Source organism: Onychostruthus taczanowskii, unplaced genomic scaffold (genome assembly GCF_017590055.1).
Source record: "Onychostruthus taczanowskii isolate IOZ18803 unplaced genomic scaffold, ASM1759005v1 scaffold7, whole genome shotgun sequence".
In the NCBI taxonomy this organism is placed as follows: domain Eukaryota; kingdom Metazoa; phylum Chordata; class Aves; order Passeriformes; family Passeridae; genus Onychostruthus; species Onychostruthus taczanowskii.
In genome coordinates, this window is record NW_024504786.1 from 8,345,313 (window position 1) to 8,361,525 (window position 16,213).

Consider the following 16,213-nt stretch of genomic DNA (forward strand, 5'->3'; position numbering starts at 1 on the left):
GTGTGGCTGTGTTCTGCTGGGGCGGCTTCCTCCTGGCCAGCCATCGCCTCCCTCCTTCATCCCTGCCAAAGTCTGTCTCAACAGCAGCACCTTTGCCTGCGGTCACAAAACAGAATAGCTGTGGAGAGGAGGGAGGATGGAAACTCATAGCAGCTCTGCTCATTGACTCGCTGGAAGCCCGGATTCCCTATTTTGCAAGGGAGAAATGGCAATTGATTCAGCCTTACCCTCTTTCTTTCTGTCTGCCAGTGCTCTGAAAAGGCACATTTTATCTGTGTGTGACAACACCTGCCTAGGGTGCCTCTCATTGAGCCGCTGAATCAAAAGAGCAACAAGAAAAGTGGGTTTAATTGCACACATCTTCAGCAGAGTCTTTCTTGCACTGGCAGCACAAAAGGCCAGCCCTGTGCTGGTTGAATGGAGCCCGGGAGGGCTGGGGCACGCCGTACTCTCGTTACTATCGGAGGCAGATGATTCACTTTGCTGGAGCATTGTCATGTGCAAATGAGTTCATGAGCCCATCTCCTTTCCAACTGCAAGGTCAGGGACTGAGCAATTGTCAGCATCAGCCGGCTGCAGGAATTGATCTAGAAGCTGGAAAGCTTCGGGAGATTTTACTAACCTCCGCTTCCCACCGCCCGAGTACACCGACACCTTCCTCCCGTGGGTGTTGTCTACATTACAAATATTGACCGATTTTAAGTTCATGTTTAGAAAGCTGCTGTTTCGAGGCATGGAAATGTGACTGAGAATGGCTTATAAATAACACTCGGGTGCGGCAATTATTATTCATTGCTAGTTATGGCTTTCACACACTGGAAAAACAAATGGTTTTTCCACTAGGAGCTGGAGCTGCAGTCCGTTTAATCACTAAAGAGCTTGGAATCACTTTAGTTTAAAATAACTTTCCGCTGTGGTTTGGAAATTTTAAAAAAACATATTTGGGTCACATTAACCTAGTGTATACAACTTGCACAGAGAATTTCAGTTTACCTCGTCTACATCTGCTGAGCCCCATAAATATCTGTCTATTCCTTCCCGTTTGGTTTCACAGAGCTCCTGCCTGCCTGAAGACAGAGCTCCCCAAACACAGATTTGGAGTGGGGTTAGTCTGGCTAGAGGTGGAGAATCCTGGAAGCTGAGCATGAGGTACAAGAGCAGTGAGCAGCCAAGCTGCTGTCTGCCACAGCCACCCCTCTCTGGCTATGATACAAGGGGATGTGGCTGGTGCCTTCAGGAAGCTGTGTGGATGGACTTTCCATCACGTGGCTCCTAACAGAGGCTGCCCAAAATATCAGCCTCAAGTACTAGGAGGTTACTTGAGGTTTTGACAGCTAGGTGTGGTTGTGAGTTCTTTATGTACATGGTCTAGCTACATCCCACCAGTGGTCCATGCTCAGGGCATGGATGTGGTGCACATTTCCCTCTACTGAGCCATTCCTTGCCCCTTCAAGGTTATCACAAAGACAGAGAAAAGCCTGTGGAGGTGACAGAAGAACCACAGTGCAATGAAGAAATGTTCCCCACGTTACCTGTGTGTTACTGGCCACCATCCTCTCACACTGCAGTGCCAGTGCAGCATCCTCAGGGTTAGGTCCTGCAGGTGGCTGCAGCTCTGTGGTGCTTTCCACCCCTGCAGGACTGTGCCAGCACACCGGGAAGGGCAGGTGACTGCCACGCCTGGGAAGGAAGAGCTCATTTTTTCCGAATGGCACAACTTAGCAAATGACAACTGTGACTTCAGTCTGGGCTGCGGTGTGAGATCTGAGGGATGGCTGTGAGCAGCAACTGCCAGAGGGAGCAGAGCTGAGCACTCAGGTTCCCAGCTAGTGTGGTGGGTGTAGAGGAGTCCTCCTCTCTCTTGCAGGTGTTGGTGCCATAGTTATGAGAAGGGAAGGGGCTGTGCTTAGGTTTTGCTTGCTTTTGGGATTTAAATTTCCATCTGGGCATCTGCCTGTCTCCAGACTCCAGGTACTTCAATATTACCAGCCTAAATGTTTGCTTTATTTCAGTGATTTGCTGAAGGACACAAAGCAAGGGGTCTTTGCAGCTGGCCTCATGGGAGGATGGAGCTGCAGGACAGGCTAGTGGTTTTACCTGATGGTTGGCATGAGGATGTCTGGGTTAAAGATGTCCCGTTGAAAGGCTTTCTGCTCTCGCAGAACTGGAAGAGTTTGCACAGCTCCTTTTGGTCAAGTAGGTTTAGAAATCAAAGAATTCACCATCTTGGTTAAAGATGCTTCTGTTGAGATGTTAATACTGTTGTCCTAACAGCAAAGTCTTCTGCACTGGGATCCCTGCTAAAGGCTTGATCCTTTGTAGCTGTTTGAGAGCCCAGGATTTTTTTATTTTATTTTTTGTGGATCCATCCTCCTCCCAGCTTGTAGGGTTTATCATCTCCAAAGAGGAGAGTGCTGCCCAGCTGACAAGTTTGTAAGTCCCATGTGTTCCCCAGTGTGGAACTCAAAAACTCCTGGAAAACAATTCTAGGATCTGCTTTAATTTAAATCAGAGGTGCAATGTCCTGTGGCAGTAAAACAAGGAAGGTTCTTGCTCTGGTGTTTCGTCCCAATTTGATGGGGATTACAAAGAGATGAGCTCATCATGCCCTGTGTGCCTGTGGACATTCATGGCACCTTTCTGTGCTTTTTCTGGGGCAGTTATGAACACTCAGCTCCTTTTACAACCTCGATCAAAGAGACATCCACTGGGAAGCTTCTGTGGTAGAAGTAGGAGAGGGTGTTCTGGGGCAGGGAAAAGGTGATGTTCTTGGGACAAAGCTAGACTCTGGAGGGGTATAATGAGTCTGTAGTTACAAAGATGGTATTTAATTATTTCTTTTCCATGGTTTTCAATCCCTGGCACTGTCACTTTGCTGGCAGCAAATCAAACACCAAGTTAGCTTATGTTAAGAACAGAAGATGAAGTCCTAGATAAGCACTGGGCTGTAGGAATGTCTTAAATTGAATGTACAGGGAGGACACAGAGGAGAGTATGTCTTTGCTGTCAGTGCTGTCCAGACCCTATGTCGGTGATCAGGGCTGTGTTTCTCTCTACTGAAGTGCTGGTATCACAGCTCCCAGGATGCCTCTTTCTTCTAGGATGCAAGATGAACAGAGAGGAGGGTACGGTGACAGCTGTGCTTTTCCAGGGTTACCTGTAGCTTTTTGGTGATAGCACCAGTGTTCTGTGTGGAGCAGGAGTGTGTGCTTCGATGGACGATGACGTAACCACACCAAACCCTACCTTTTAGGCACCACTCTTCCCTGGGACTGTGATACACATCACTGCTGAGCTTGTGTGCTCAGGAGCCATGGGTGCTGCGGTGCAGACTTGGCTGCAATGTGGTAGCTGCAGTCTGACCTCACATTAATGTAAATATTCAGAAATAATGCCTCTGTTCCTGCCAGCTCATCTCTCTTCCACTCCCCCGTGTTTAATTTCTGACTCAACTTTTGATAAATGTTTTGTAGAGTTCCTAGTTTATCCTACAGACCTGCTGTCACCACAGCTAAAATCTAAACCAACACTTGACTTGGGGCTCAAGTGCCAGGTGAACGTGGCTGTTGTTGACATAATGAATGGTCCTGTTTGGTGTGCAGACCAGATCTGAATTGTGAAGACCAGCTCTTGGAGCAAATGGGAGAGCACAGCTTTTGGGATGCCTGAGAATATCCTGAGAAATATCTGAACAAATATGCTGTCTTGAGAGGCTGGATCAGACCACAGTTGATAGATTTTCAGACTTATACCTGTCTGAAACAGATAATTTGGTTAAATGAGTTCCTCCAGCCTTACACCAGTTAGCCCCAAGTGGGGTCTGGCCCACAGTCCTGTTAAAGTAAGCATTTCAAGGCAGTGTTTATGGCCAGTAATTTGTCCTAGAGTGTTTTATATGTGTGTGTGCAGGCATACGTATGAGGATATACGTACATACTTGCTCAGGAACGCGGTTTCCAGTCCCTTTAACTTGTTCAAAAAGTAAACTAGAGAGAAACTGGCAGTGAGTTGGAGCCGCCTGCCAAGCATTGCAAACCAGAGAAGTGGTAAAACATAAACACTTTGGAGTTTATCCTCTGGATTTATATAGTTTGGCTGCCAGGGGACGGGCTTGTGTGGAGGGGGAGGCTCGTCAGCCCCTGGCCGCGCTGCTCCCGCGGCGCCGAGCCCAGCACCTCCAGAGCCACGCTGCTCCTGCTCCCGGCAGCCACGAGCAGGGAGGGAAGGGAAGTGTCCATCCCTCCCCTCCCTCTCTGCTGGCCACATGGGGTGGCTTTTGGGTGATGGCAGCAGAACAGGTCTGCTTTTCCCCCGCCCCGGCGCTAAAGTAAAAGCAGACCTCCTTCGCTTAATCAGATTTGAATGTGGTTTTTGGCGTGGCTTTAAAGAGACTGGCAGTGAATAGCTGGTTTTGATGCCATTTATTAAAAACCTCTGGTAGAATTTGTCTCCGAAAGCCTTTGTAAGAGCTGGCAAACGCACAAGGGTTTGATGCAGTTAATGTATTTTAATCTTCACCCCCCCACCCCTTCTCCTTTTCTGTCGCTAATTGTAGGGCTCTCAGCTGTCTGCTGCCTTCTCCGAGGGGATGGCAGGCTCTGCAGGGACCTGTACATACACAGGCTTAATAAGGTTGCAGTGGCACGGAGAAAAGTGAGCATCCTCCTCAGGGAGGATGGCTGGGATGGGCAGTGTGAGGTGCCAGGTCCCACACCATGTTCTGACAGGGGGACACCGGATTGCCCTGGCCGTGTTAATTAAGCTCCTGGTGCAGCCTCAGTCTCTTGGAGGAACAAGGCAGATGATTGTGAGAAACAAAGATATCCCTTTTCCAGGTTGCTGAGCAAGTGCAGAGTGTTGGTGTTGAACCCACTCAGCAGCTGGATGGTGAGAAGGACTCCCTGAGGCTCCCTTCAAAGTGAGGTTGATAGGCATCGTCAGTCAGTCTTATCTCACTGATTTAGTCCCTCACTTGCTTGGTACATCCACGTTTCTTTTGACCCATGGGACTTCCTGAGCCCATTTCATGTTCCTCACTTGTGTTAGCTACTTCCTGGGGGGGTTTCCTCACACTTTATGCCGTAAGGTACTGCACCCCCTTTCTGCATGATGGGAACTGTCAGGAGCACTGTAACATTGGTGTGAACGATTTGTGGAACTCAGGGAATGGTTTTCCCCCAGCTGTGGTTTGGACTGTGGATAGCTCCTGTCCCTGCTCTTTGTTTACACTGTGTGGAAGAGCTCAGAGCTGTGACCATGCCCTGGAGCACTCTACCTGGTTGAGAGACCAAAGTTGGAATTGCTTTGCATTTAGTTTGTGGATTTTTTTTGTCTGCCTCATCAAAGAAAAGCAAACGTGGTCTTTTTCTACCAGCCCTCACTCATGTGAGTTGCAAATTCAGTGAGAAGGAGGCGTGGATGGAAATGACTCCCAGGAGAGAAACAGTCTGAGATACTTAAACAAATGGGAACCGAGCAGCTTCGCTCTTCCCCTGAGGGTTTGGCTGTTAAATAAACTCGCCGATGAGTCTGGCTGTGTGTGTGTGTGTTGGTGCAGAAGTGTGTTTGTATACACGGGCTGGGTGTTGCTGGGTGTAAGCCACGGGGATGGGCTGTGCTGGGTGCTGCACTCCTTGGTGTATGAGAGAGACACACAAACAGTCTTGGCTTTCCTTCCTGCCAGAGCTGGCATGGGTGGTTGTGGTCAGAGGGAAACTAACCCGACCTTTCCCTCTTCTTCTTCCCCTCTCCAGGGTTCCACCTCAGTGGAACAGTAACGGAGCCAGCGACTGCGACAGAACCAGAGATGACCTACAAGGTGGCCATCAGCTTCGACCGCTGCAAAATCACCTCAGTGACGTGCGGCTGTGGGAACAAGGACATTTTTTACTGCGCTCACGTCGTGGCGCTTTCACTGTACAGGATCCGCAAGCCAGACCAGGTCAAACTCCGTCTTCCCATCTCAGAGACCCTTTTCCAGATGAACAGGGACCAGCTCCAGAAGTTTGTTCAGTATTTGATCACAGCACACCACACCGAGGTGCTGCCCACCGCCCAAAAGTTGGCTGATGAGATCCTGTCATCCAACTCTGAGATCAACCAAGTGCACGGTAAGTCCTCCCTCCTCACTGGGTGACCCTGACTCTGTGTTTGGGGCTGGGGTGGTGGTTTTGGTGCCCACAGTGGTGTCCTTCATTTTACAGTTGTCTTTTGCTGCACAGAAAGAGCTGGCAGTGTCTCACTGATGTTAATGTGTGGGTGTTGGGACCACATGGCTGGGGTGTCCCCAGCGTGCCTTCTCCTCTCCTTTATGTGTTTGTCTGTCAAACATGGGCTTCAACAGGCAGGAAGAGGCAGAACTGATGGGCTGGTGGTGCACAGAGCACAGCTCACAGTAGAATGGAGAAGCCAAGGACATGGGGCTGGGACCCTGTGGAGCGGGAGGCGCAGAGGGGATGTGGCTCCTCCAGCACGTGGGGACACGGTGTCAGCCTGAGCCCTGCACTAAGTCAGATGTGGCTGAGCTGGTGGGAGATAAAGATTTAATCTCCGTGGGCGTTAATTTGCCCATCATAAATGAGCACTGCTGTTCTTACCTACTGCACAAAGGCAATGGAGATGTGTCCTGGGGCATTGTGTTTGGAAAATGCTTTTGACTTCCTCTCCTGGAAATCTGGGGGACAGTGCCCAGCCCAGCCCTGCTCCACTGGCCCAGGATGTGGCCCAGGCTCTTGGGCATCTCCCACAGTGTATTTTCAAGGAGCCCAGGAGCTGAGGTTGCCCAGGGTCTGCAACAATGAGCAGCTCCCCGCTGTGCCAGTCCCACCAGCTGTAGAGCAGAGATAATAAACACTTATCTGCCACGGAAGGGCGTTGCAGGGATTAACACGTGCCTGTTAAGTGTTCTGAAGATGAAAAGCCCCATATGCAGCCTAAAATACCATCTGAACTAGTTGAATCCACATGTAGGAAAGTAAGGCCAGAGGTTCACTGTCACCATGGGGGTGATGGCGGCTCTGATCTTAGATGTGTTCATCTCTCTCTATCTGGTAGTTCCTGTTCCTGCCTTGGGAGAGGCCTTTGTCTCCTCTGCTGGGCCAGATCTGCCACATGGGTGGTTGTGCTCTAAGTAACTGGCTTTTGCGGGGGGAGGGGGCTTAAATTTTTGGCATTGTAAAAGAATGAGGAGCTATGGTGCTGCAAGGATCTGGTGAGGGCCATTCCCTCTCTGAACCAATCTACTGAAGCTGAGGCTGGGCAAGATCCCTTCTTGGCCATTGTTTGAGGCTGCTTTCTCCTAAGCAGACTGAAGTAAAGCTTTTAAGGCTCTGAATATTTATTGTTCTAGAGTCAGCAAAAGGCTGGTGGTTGAGAGTCTTACAAAGATACAGATGTTGGCTCCAGTTCAGTATCTGCTTCTTGTTTTTACAAGTGGTTTAAAAAAAAAAAAAAAAAAATTTCACTCCCTTCAAACTTGGTGCAAATTTACGCACTCCGGTGTGTGATTTTAAACCAACAGAGACATGGTCACTCCACAGAGGGTGGCACCTATCTGACACCACTGTGGCTGTCCAGCTGGTCACAAGTGAGTAACACCACTGCAAGCAGAAGAGCAGCCTTGTCTCACTCTGGGGGAGGATGCAGAACAGCCTTTATATGATGACTTGATCTTAAGGTGATCTATAACTCATAAATGTTGCATCCTGTGAAAAGGAAGGCTCCAAACCCTTCACATTCGAGTTCATAGTGATGCTCTCCAGGGTTTGATTCTTGATCCCAGACAGTGTTGCAAGGTTTGCCTCTTGGTCCTGCTAGGAGCACAGCCACAGTGCAACCAACTACACTGCAGATCTGCTTGACCCCAGGGTGAGGAAGGGCTGAAGCCATGGGGCTCTGTTTGTGGGAGAGGAATTCTGGGCTCTCCAGGTGAAGTGGATCCAAATTTGTCCTCCATCTTGCCCTTCCCAGCTATGGATCATGTATTTTTAGTGGGTCACTGATCCTGGGATTTGTAATTCTTTAAGCTGTTCTCTACGTAGAGCTTTATGTGCATTTCTTGGCCGTGTGCATTTCAGACCCTTGGGGTCACACCCCAGCCTTGGGGATGGAGCCAAGGTGTCTTTTGGCAGGCCAGTCTCTGTAACCCAAACAGTACCCACTTTGTGCGTTGGACACCTGAAGTTACTGCACCCTGGAGCAAGAATGTTCTTTCTGGAAATTCATCTTTTTTCCCTGCCCCTCCTTCTTTTGAGGATAGGTCTATTGAGCTTCATATTAGCATCAGGTGTTCCTCACCTGCCCCTGGTCACCCAAAAGATTCCTCTTTTCCTTGTTTATATGGTGAGCGTGTAGGATTGAGGAGCTGTTTTTGCACCAGGCTGGCTGGGGAATGCCCCTTGTGCAAGGGGGCTGTCTGATTTTGTAAAATAAAGCTTTCATGGATGCTCCTTCTCTTCCTGCAGAGCCTGAATGGCAGAGAAAATTACTGGCCATTGTCTGGCGCGCTCAGCTCCGGGCACTGGAGCTTTGTTCCTTGCAGGAGTCTGTAGCCGCGGGCTGTGCACCGCGTGCCGATCTTCCCGGCTGTCTTCCTAGAAGGAAATGCAAACTATCCAGTAATGATGGAGTCCTGGAGCGCAGCCAAGGCGCTTGCGTGTTCCCGAAGGATTCAGTCCAAGCAGAGCCTAGGTGTGCCTGCCGCTCTGCTCCCCACTTGACCTCTGCCTGCTGAAGTGGGTCACGTTTCTGCTCCTGCGCCTTGGCTGCGAAGGGCAGCGTGTGCCAGCGAGAGCATCTCCCGTGTCTGGCACCTCCACGCTTGGCGTCTGGAGTGGCAGCTGCAGGGAGGAGACCGGGGTAGGTTTCAATGCTCCTCCCCACGGGGACAAAGCCAGCAGTGTGGCTGCCTGGCACAGAGGAAGGCTGCAAGGATGTCACGGTGCCCGCAAAAGTGACTCGTGGCTGCTTGGTCTCTCCTGGTGGGTAGAGTGCTGGGGGCAACCAGAAGCTGCAGCTGGAAAGCTTGGATCCAACAGCTGAGATTCCAAGGGAGTGAGGAACATCTGTGGTGGCCACCTTGGCACCCTGTTCTGTCCGCTGTTCTGAGAGCTTAAAGATGGCACAGTGCCTGTGGGCCCAGATCTGGGGCTTAGAGGTGCCTTTCATGCATCACTGATGCCCCTCCTTGTGTAAGGAGCAGTAGATTTTGGCAGACCCCATGTTTGCAGCTCTGTAAGTCACCCAGCTTGAGCAGCATGTGGACATGCCAGAGGGTGCTGCTGCCCTCAGTCCAGGAGTTGTGGCTGGGGTGGTCTGTGGCCCACAGAAATGCCAGTGGATGACACTGAATCTGTGGTGCTCAGCTGGTGCCCTCAAAGCGCTTGGGATGCTCTTCTCAGCCAGAAGTGAGAAAAGTCACAAAACCTCTGCTGTCGGAAGGTGCAGCGGCAACTCCCTCTGAGGACGAACCATGTGAATGTCCAAGGGGCCTCCGTGGTCCTGCAGGGTCTTGGGAGCTTCCTTGGAGGAGAGGACTTCTGGAAAACTGTGAAAGGGAATGGTGCCTCAGGCTTTGGCATGGGAAAATCAGATCTCCTTATGGAAGATCCATAAGAAGCTTGCTGCCTCATCCATTCCCTTTTGTCCTACATGCATTCTTGACCACCTTAAGCTTTCCTTCAACTCCTGGGCTAATATGGGCTAATATTGTCCCACCTTGTTCTTGTGCACAGCAAGTTGGCTGCCAGGTCAGTGTGCAGGAAGTCCCTTCCTGTCCTGTCACACCGAGCCAAGGCTGATGTCTGAGGAGTCCTCGGGCACTCTTTGACTTTCAGGTCATCTCGAGACAGCGTCTGGAGGGCAGCACCAGTAAATCTATTTGAAATTCTGCCTTCCTGCAGGGGAGGAGGAGAAGGTCAGATCTCCAGGGCATTCATGTTCCTGTTTGCTGAGCTGTGGTGAATTTAAGGGAAAAAACACACCTGAGTGCTGGAGAGAAAGGCAGCTCTTCCCCTTGTCTTGCAGGGTGACTGGGGTTGCCAAACTACTCCAGAGCACGAGTGGTTCTTGACAAGCAGCTTCCAAAGTTGGCTGCACCAGGTACTGGTACCAGCTGGACCACATTGCTCCTGTCCACCATGCTGGGAGCCAGTCTGGATTCCTTTGCCCTGGTGCTGTCAGGTGTATGTGAATCTTCAGGCTGCCCTGGCAGCTCCCTCTGACTTGCCTCCACTTGAAAACAAACCGGGAGTCTTGGCAGAGCTCAATTCCTTGCTTTGCTGCTATTTTTAATCCCTTGTTAGAGTTCATTTCCTTTCTGGTGCCTGGTTATTTTCTCTTCAAGGTTTTCTGCCGTTTGCTTATTTGTCCATGTCCTCCCCACCCCCCGCCCTGAGCTGATCCTTCACATCTGTTTTCTCTCTGGACGCCGGAGAGGAGCCGGGAGGCATTCAGAACACCACCATGTGCAGTCATGAGATGGCCCTTGTGAATGGCCACCACGACGGCCAGCCCTGCTCCAGGCACCACTGACCCCGAGGCTGGCACGGCCAGGCCCCAAACCACTGATGGATGCTGGGCACAGTTGGGTGAAATGACCATAAAGGAGATGCTGGAGCAGCCAGCCTTATCACTGGGTGGCTTTTAGCATCATCAGCTCCAGGTGCTGGTTAAAAATTGTAATCATGCTTTTTTCTTTGTATCACCAATCCTGCTTCAAGTCAGATGTTCTGGGAGTGCTTTCCACACTACTCAGCTGACGTATCTCCCCTTCTTGGGTTCAGGAGCTTGGGTTTGGAATGTGACAATGCTTTGGCATGTCCCACAAGGTCCTACTGCCTCCTCAACCCTGGAAACCTGCAGCTTCCCAGTCCAGGAGCCACTTTTGTCTTCTTCATGTTGGGCAGCTAATTTCTGAGCAAGGAGTTGAATTTTCCATGCCTGACTTCACTCTGTTTTCTAATTTGTAGATTTTTCCAGTCCTTTTTCCTTGGTCGCTGTATTTGCCAAGTCTCACTTGGCTGTCAAACAGTTAAACCCCTGAGCTCCTGGTGAGGGGGGAGCCCAGCTTGGGGTGTGATGGATTGCATTTTTATCTCTGTTTCTACAGCCAGTGTAAACGGGCTGGTGAAACACTCTTTCCACTCAAGATGTGCAATGGTGTTTCCTTAAATCTGAATCCGGCAGGACCAAGATCCAGCACATCTGAAACAGGGCTCTTTGGAGCACGAATGCTGCTATATGAGAAATGTGTTATGCAGGCGCCGGGCTGTTTTACATGCCGTTCCCAGCTCCTTTGGAGCTGAGACATGGAATCACTCATCAGCTGCGTCACGGCATGCCGCTGCCGAAGCCCCCACGGTGTGAACGTTGGCAAGGGGAAGTGGACAAATCCTGCCATTAATATTTAAACCCAGCACAAATCCCGTTGTTTGCTCTTAAATGTTTATCCAGCTCCCCAGCGTAATTGGGCAGCCCGTTATCTGCTGGGTTGTGCTGCACGTGTGGGAATTTGCTATTACAGCCCTCTCTCTGAATCTTTTATAGGAGAGAAAAAAATACATTTACAAGCAAATTTGGGCTTTATTTGGAGGCGCGGGAGGCGCGTTGCTAATTTGGCTGCGGCCCGAACCCCAACGTGCGAAGTGCTCAATGTGTTGCGTGGGAGGAGGAGGTTTTATTTAGCTGCACGCTCCCTTCCTTGCTGCTCGGGCTTTCCGTTGCTAACGCTACGTGTGAGCAGCAGGCACCAGGGGTAGCCCCGGGAACCCCCAAAGAACCTACTGCTTGCGTTTTGCGACCTCCTCCTCCTTAATCTGTCACAGCGGCCGTGGCCGTGGTGAGGGATGAGCTGAGCTTTGGTGGGATGGGTCACCCCAGGTGACCATGCCCTCCTGGTCCCTGTAGACAGACCCTGTGGAGGCAGTCGAGGCTGCTCTGGATAGCTGCAGCTGGGAGTGGCGGGCAGGATGGTGGGGAGGAGGATATTAAGAGTGCAAGCGTCTGGGATACCTAGCGATGGGGCCGGATAAGCGCTCATGGTAGACAGATTAGTCATCGGTTCCTGATAGGGGATAATCACCAGCTTGTCTGCTCTTTATCTGCGAGATAAGGATGAGGCTGGGGGAGGAAGGAAAAGGCACAGGAAAGCTCAGAGGGCCAGCATGGACCGTCCCTGTCCCTGTCTGTGATTGTCCCTCGTGCCTTATGACGGGACTGTGGGCTGACTCTGGTGGTACACTGAGCAGGACTCGCCCCTTGCTGCGGGCTCAGGGTTTAACTGCTTCTCCAGGGCTGTGGCAGGAGAGTGGGATCAGGATCAGGGCACATGTGGCAAAAGTCCTCATACTCATCCGGGAACTGTGATTTCCTTTCTGCTGCTTCAGCTCTCGTCCCAATTATGTGGTTGTGTCGACTATAAATTATTCTGCAGAGGGAGCAGCAGCATCCTGTCCCTTCAGAATGCCTAGGGCTTGCTGGGACTTCTCTCAGGCAGAGACTGTTAGCAGAAATTAAAGTAATTTTGTAAAGGACATTAAATACAAATAACTGTATCTTAGCGGGTCAGGAGTGTTCTCAGCCTGCTGGAGGAGCAGAACCCCTGAGGATGATGTTGTCTTGCTTACAAGCGAGGAAGAGATGCTTGCCCTGCTGAGCAGGCATCCTGGAGCACAATTTTCATGAATTGTATTTGAGCTCCTGGTTCAGCAATGCACAAGGCTGGGGTGTGCACAGCATCCCAGGCTGTCTCTGTAGGAAAGTGATGTCTGCTCCCCAGCCAGATCCCAGTTTTGGAAAAGACATCATGAAGATTTAGTTGGGAATGTGTCAGCTACAGCATCCCATGGCTCCTCATGCAGCACCTTGCTCTTTCTGTGCTGTCCCTCTTCCTGTCTCGAGAGGGAGATAGGAGAAGCAGACCAAAGTGCAGTGGAGCATCCTCCAGTTGCACCAGTCCCTCCTCAGTACTGGTTTTCCCTGAGGAGTCTCTGTAGAGCAGGACCCAAAAGCAGACAGCTGAAAACACAGCTTTCTGTTCCATTTTGTGCTCTTGGCTGCTCACTGGAGTTGTCCTGCTGCCCGTCCTGTGAGCCCTGGAACCCATGGGATGTGGGGTAGTGCTTGGGCAAAAAAATGGGAATCGAAGGAAGCGAGGCGAGGGAAATTTGGTCCACCTTTTTTAACTCAATTGTGGGTTTTCTTTCTTTCTTTTGTTCTCTGGAAGATGAAATGCAGCGTGTGAACACATATGTGTGCCTGCCAAAGGCCCTGCTCTGGTCACAGTTTGCTCTTTGAAGGATTATTGATCCTTTGTTCTTTCCTGCGGAGGGTCTCTCTCAGGCAGGTACACTGATGCCCAGGGACTTGTCCCCTGTCCTAAAGCAAGTGAGGGGCAGGACCAGGTGTTTAACCCAGGGCTCTGGAGCCCAAGTGCAGTAGTACCTTTGTTAGACTGTTCCAGACATGGGGAAGGGCTTGCAGGAATTGGAGCTTTACTGATGCTTTAACAAACCGGTGATGTGGAGCAGGAGCACGCTGGGCAATCCCTGGAGCCACAGAGCGCTTCGGGCTCTGCAGCTGTGCTGCCTGCACTCCTGGGGCTTTGGAGGAAGGCAGGTCCCTGGTCTTCCTCAGCCTCATTTCACATGGGGTGCAGAGGGTGAGGGGCCATGCAAGCATTAGTGCTGTGGTCAGGGTATCCCTCCTGATGGCTGCTGCCACTACTGTGTTAGGACAGCACAGTGCTGCCAGCTGGGCTCACTGCCGAGGAATCAAGTTGGTTTTCTGTCATCTGAGCTGATAAAGTAAAGGTGGGTTCCTAATAAAACAGAGGTAGGTCCACTCCTTGCTAGTGGGACTGCTGACCCTGCTGCCATAAACATGGTTGTCTCTCTTCTATCCCTATCCTCTCAGGAGCTCCTGACCCCACTGCTGGGGCCAGCATCGATGACGAGAACTGCTGGCACTTGGACGAGGAGCAGGTCCGAGAGCAGGTGAAGCTGTTCCTATCTCAGGGAGGGTACTACGGCTCGGGGAAGCAGCTCAACTCCATGTTTGCCAAGGTGAGGAGCCGGCTGCTCTCTCCCATCTCTGCTCAGCGTGTCACGTAGCTGGCACTCGCTGGCTGCCCTGGCAGGGTGCCCATCACAGCTGGGAATCTCTGCTCCAGTGCCTTCTCGCCCTGTCTCGGAGCAGGCGGCTGTAATCCAGGCTCTGGGTCAGGCCTGGATTGTCTCACCTGCTGTCCTGGCAAGTCCCTTCCTCCCAAGGGTGCCATGATCCCTGTGCAAGGAAGGGCATTCCCGCATCTCCCCTTCAGTGCAGTGCAGAAAAAGCCAGCCCTGCAGAGCCTAGCAAGACCGTGGGAAGGTGGAGCCATAACCCACAAATCTCACCCAACCTATGGACCTTTCTCTTTCTTTGCAGAAGGGCTTTGCTTTCATATTCTTCATCTCAGTCTCCCTCACAGCCTTGCTGTGACTGCTACTCAACAGGGCTTCAGTCAGCCTCATCACAGCCTGATCAGCCCCCCCATTGCATGAGGGTTATAATGTGTGACTCTACATTATGCACACACACACATACATATATGTATGTATGTATGTATTTACAGTCTGGATCCTCAGGCTGAGGAAGCTGTGGGTTGCCAGCCAGATGAATGTGTCTTAAACAGCTCTGAAGGACCATGGTTTGTCTCACCCAAGGCTTTCTCTTTGTCCTTTCCAGGTCCGGGAGATGCTGCGCATGAGGGACTCCAACGGGGCCAGGATGCTGACGCTGATAACAGAGCAGTTCATGGCTGATCCTCGGCTCTCCCTCTGGAGGCAGCAGGGGACAGGCATAACAGAGAAGTGCCGGCAGCTCTGGGATGAGCTGGGTAAGGGTCACTGCCTTGCAGAGAGTTACCTGGGCTGCTGGGCCAATGGGCATCATTACAGAGGCCCTATGGGGCTCTTTTTTGGGAACGGAGACCCTGAGACATGCCAGGACCTTACTGTATCCCCTGCTGGATAATCAATGTGAGACAGCTGGATCAGGCCCAAACCACACAGTTCAAAACCTTAAACCTGCCTGTCTCCTGCAAAAGGATCAAGGGTGATGGGTGTGCAGTGTGTTGCTGGTCCCATGCTTCCAGCAGGCTGGTGTTTGGTGAGCTGCCCCAAAGCCTTTGCAAGGGGAGGACACGGGGCTGGTGAGCCCCAGGGGCTGGATGTAGCCTGGATGTGGAAGTTCTGTTCCTGGGGGAACCATGATCCAGAGAGGGAAAGGGAGGTTCTCAAGTCTCATCACATCTAACAGATTCTGCCTGCTGTGGTGCACGTTTCCAGGGTGAGGGGGGCAGGATGGGCAGCACAGAGCCTGGCTGTGAGGGAAATGCAGTTCTGGGTAATTCTAGCTAAGCACCTTAGACACCAGCTCAGCTGGCTGACATCGTAATATCATTAGAATAAAACATTTAGATGACGTGGGCTTGGGGAGTAGGGTTGTGTGGTGAAGTTAACCCTGCAATTCTGGGCTCTCCTGGATATATGGGACCTTGGGTGAATAGTTTGACTTCAGCCATAGTTTGATGAGTGAATCTGAGCTCCTCTGCAGCCTGCTGGTAGGAGATACTGTGCCGAGAGAAAGGGCTGATGGGCTGGCACCAAAGGGATATGGTAGAGCTGGAAGAAGAATTAGGATGGTCTGGTATCTGGAACATCTGAAACTGCAGCTGGAAATCACAAACCCAACTACCAAGTGCCCAACAAATGCAAACAGAAATGAGGCTGGGAACCCTGGCCAAACTATGCAAACAAGATCTGGGCAGGGGTGGGATGTCTTGTTTCTGTATGAAGTTTCCTGGATGGAAATAACGACACCAGCTCTGGAGAGCTCATCTGTGCTTGCTTGCCAAGAAGATATTTCCAGGATTTTGGGATGCTGCAGCTAGACAATTGGATATGCAAGGATCCTGGAGAGGTGGCCAAGTCCACCAAGCCAGACTTTCCACATGGAAGAAAGCAAGCACATTGGTGATACATGAATGGATGGGTGTGTGGGCAGGCCTGGACACAGGAAGCAATTTGCTTAAAATTACAGATTATTTGGCCAGGTTTCCAAGCTGCTATCCAAGCTGAGAGCCCTCCCTTCCTGCACAGGCGAGGGGAGGGTGGTTGGGTTTCAGTCCTGGCTTAACCATACAAGGACCAGGTTGGTGCAGGCAGCTTTGGTG

The 16,213-nt window shown here is 51.2% G+C and overlaps 1 protein-coding gene across 1 annotated transcript in view; it reads left to right on the top strand.

The window, feature by feature from the left end:
* ZSWIM5 (zinc finger SWIM-type containing 5) overlaps nt 1-16,213 on the top strand; it is a 96,150-nt gene that overhangs the window by 60,727 nt on the left and 19,210 nt on the right. The window contains exons 2-4 of the mRNA XM_041421743.1: nt 5,754-6,110; nt 13,912-14,060; nt 14,725-14,875. Coding sequence (XP_041277677.1) covers nt 5,754-6,110; nt 13,912-14,060; nt 14,725-14,875 — 657 coding nt within the window. The remainder of the gene's footprint in view (nt 1-5,753; nt 6,111-13,911; nt 14,061-14,724; nt 14,876-16,213) is intronic.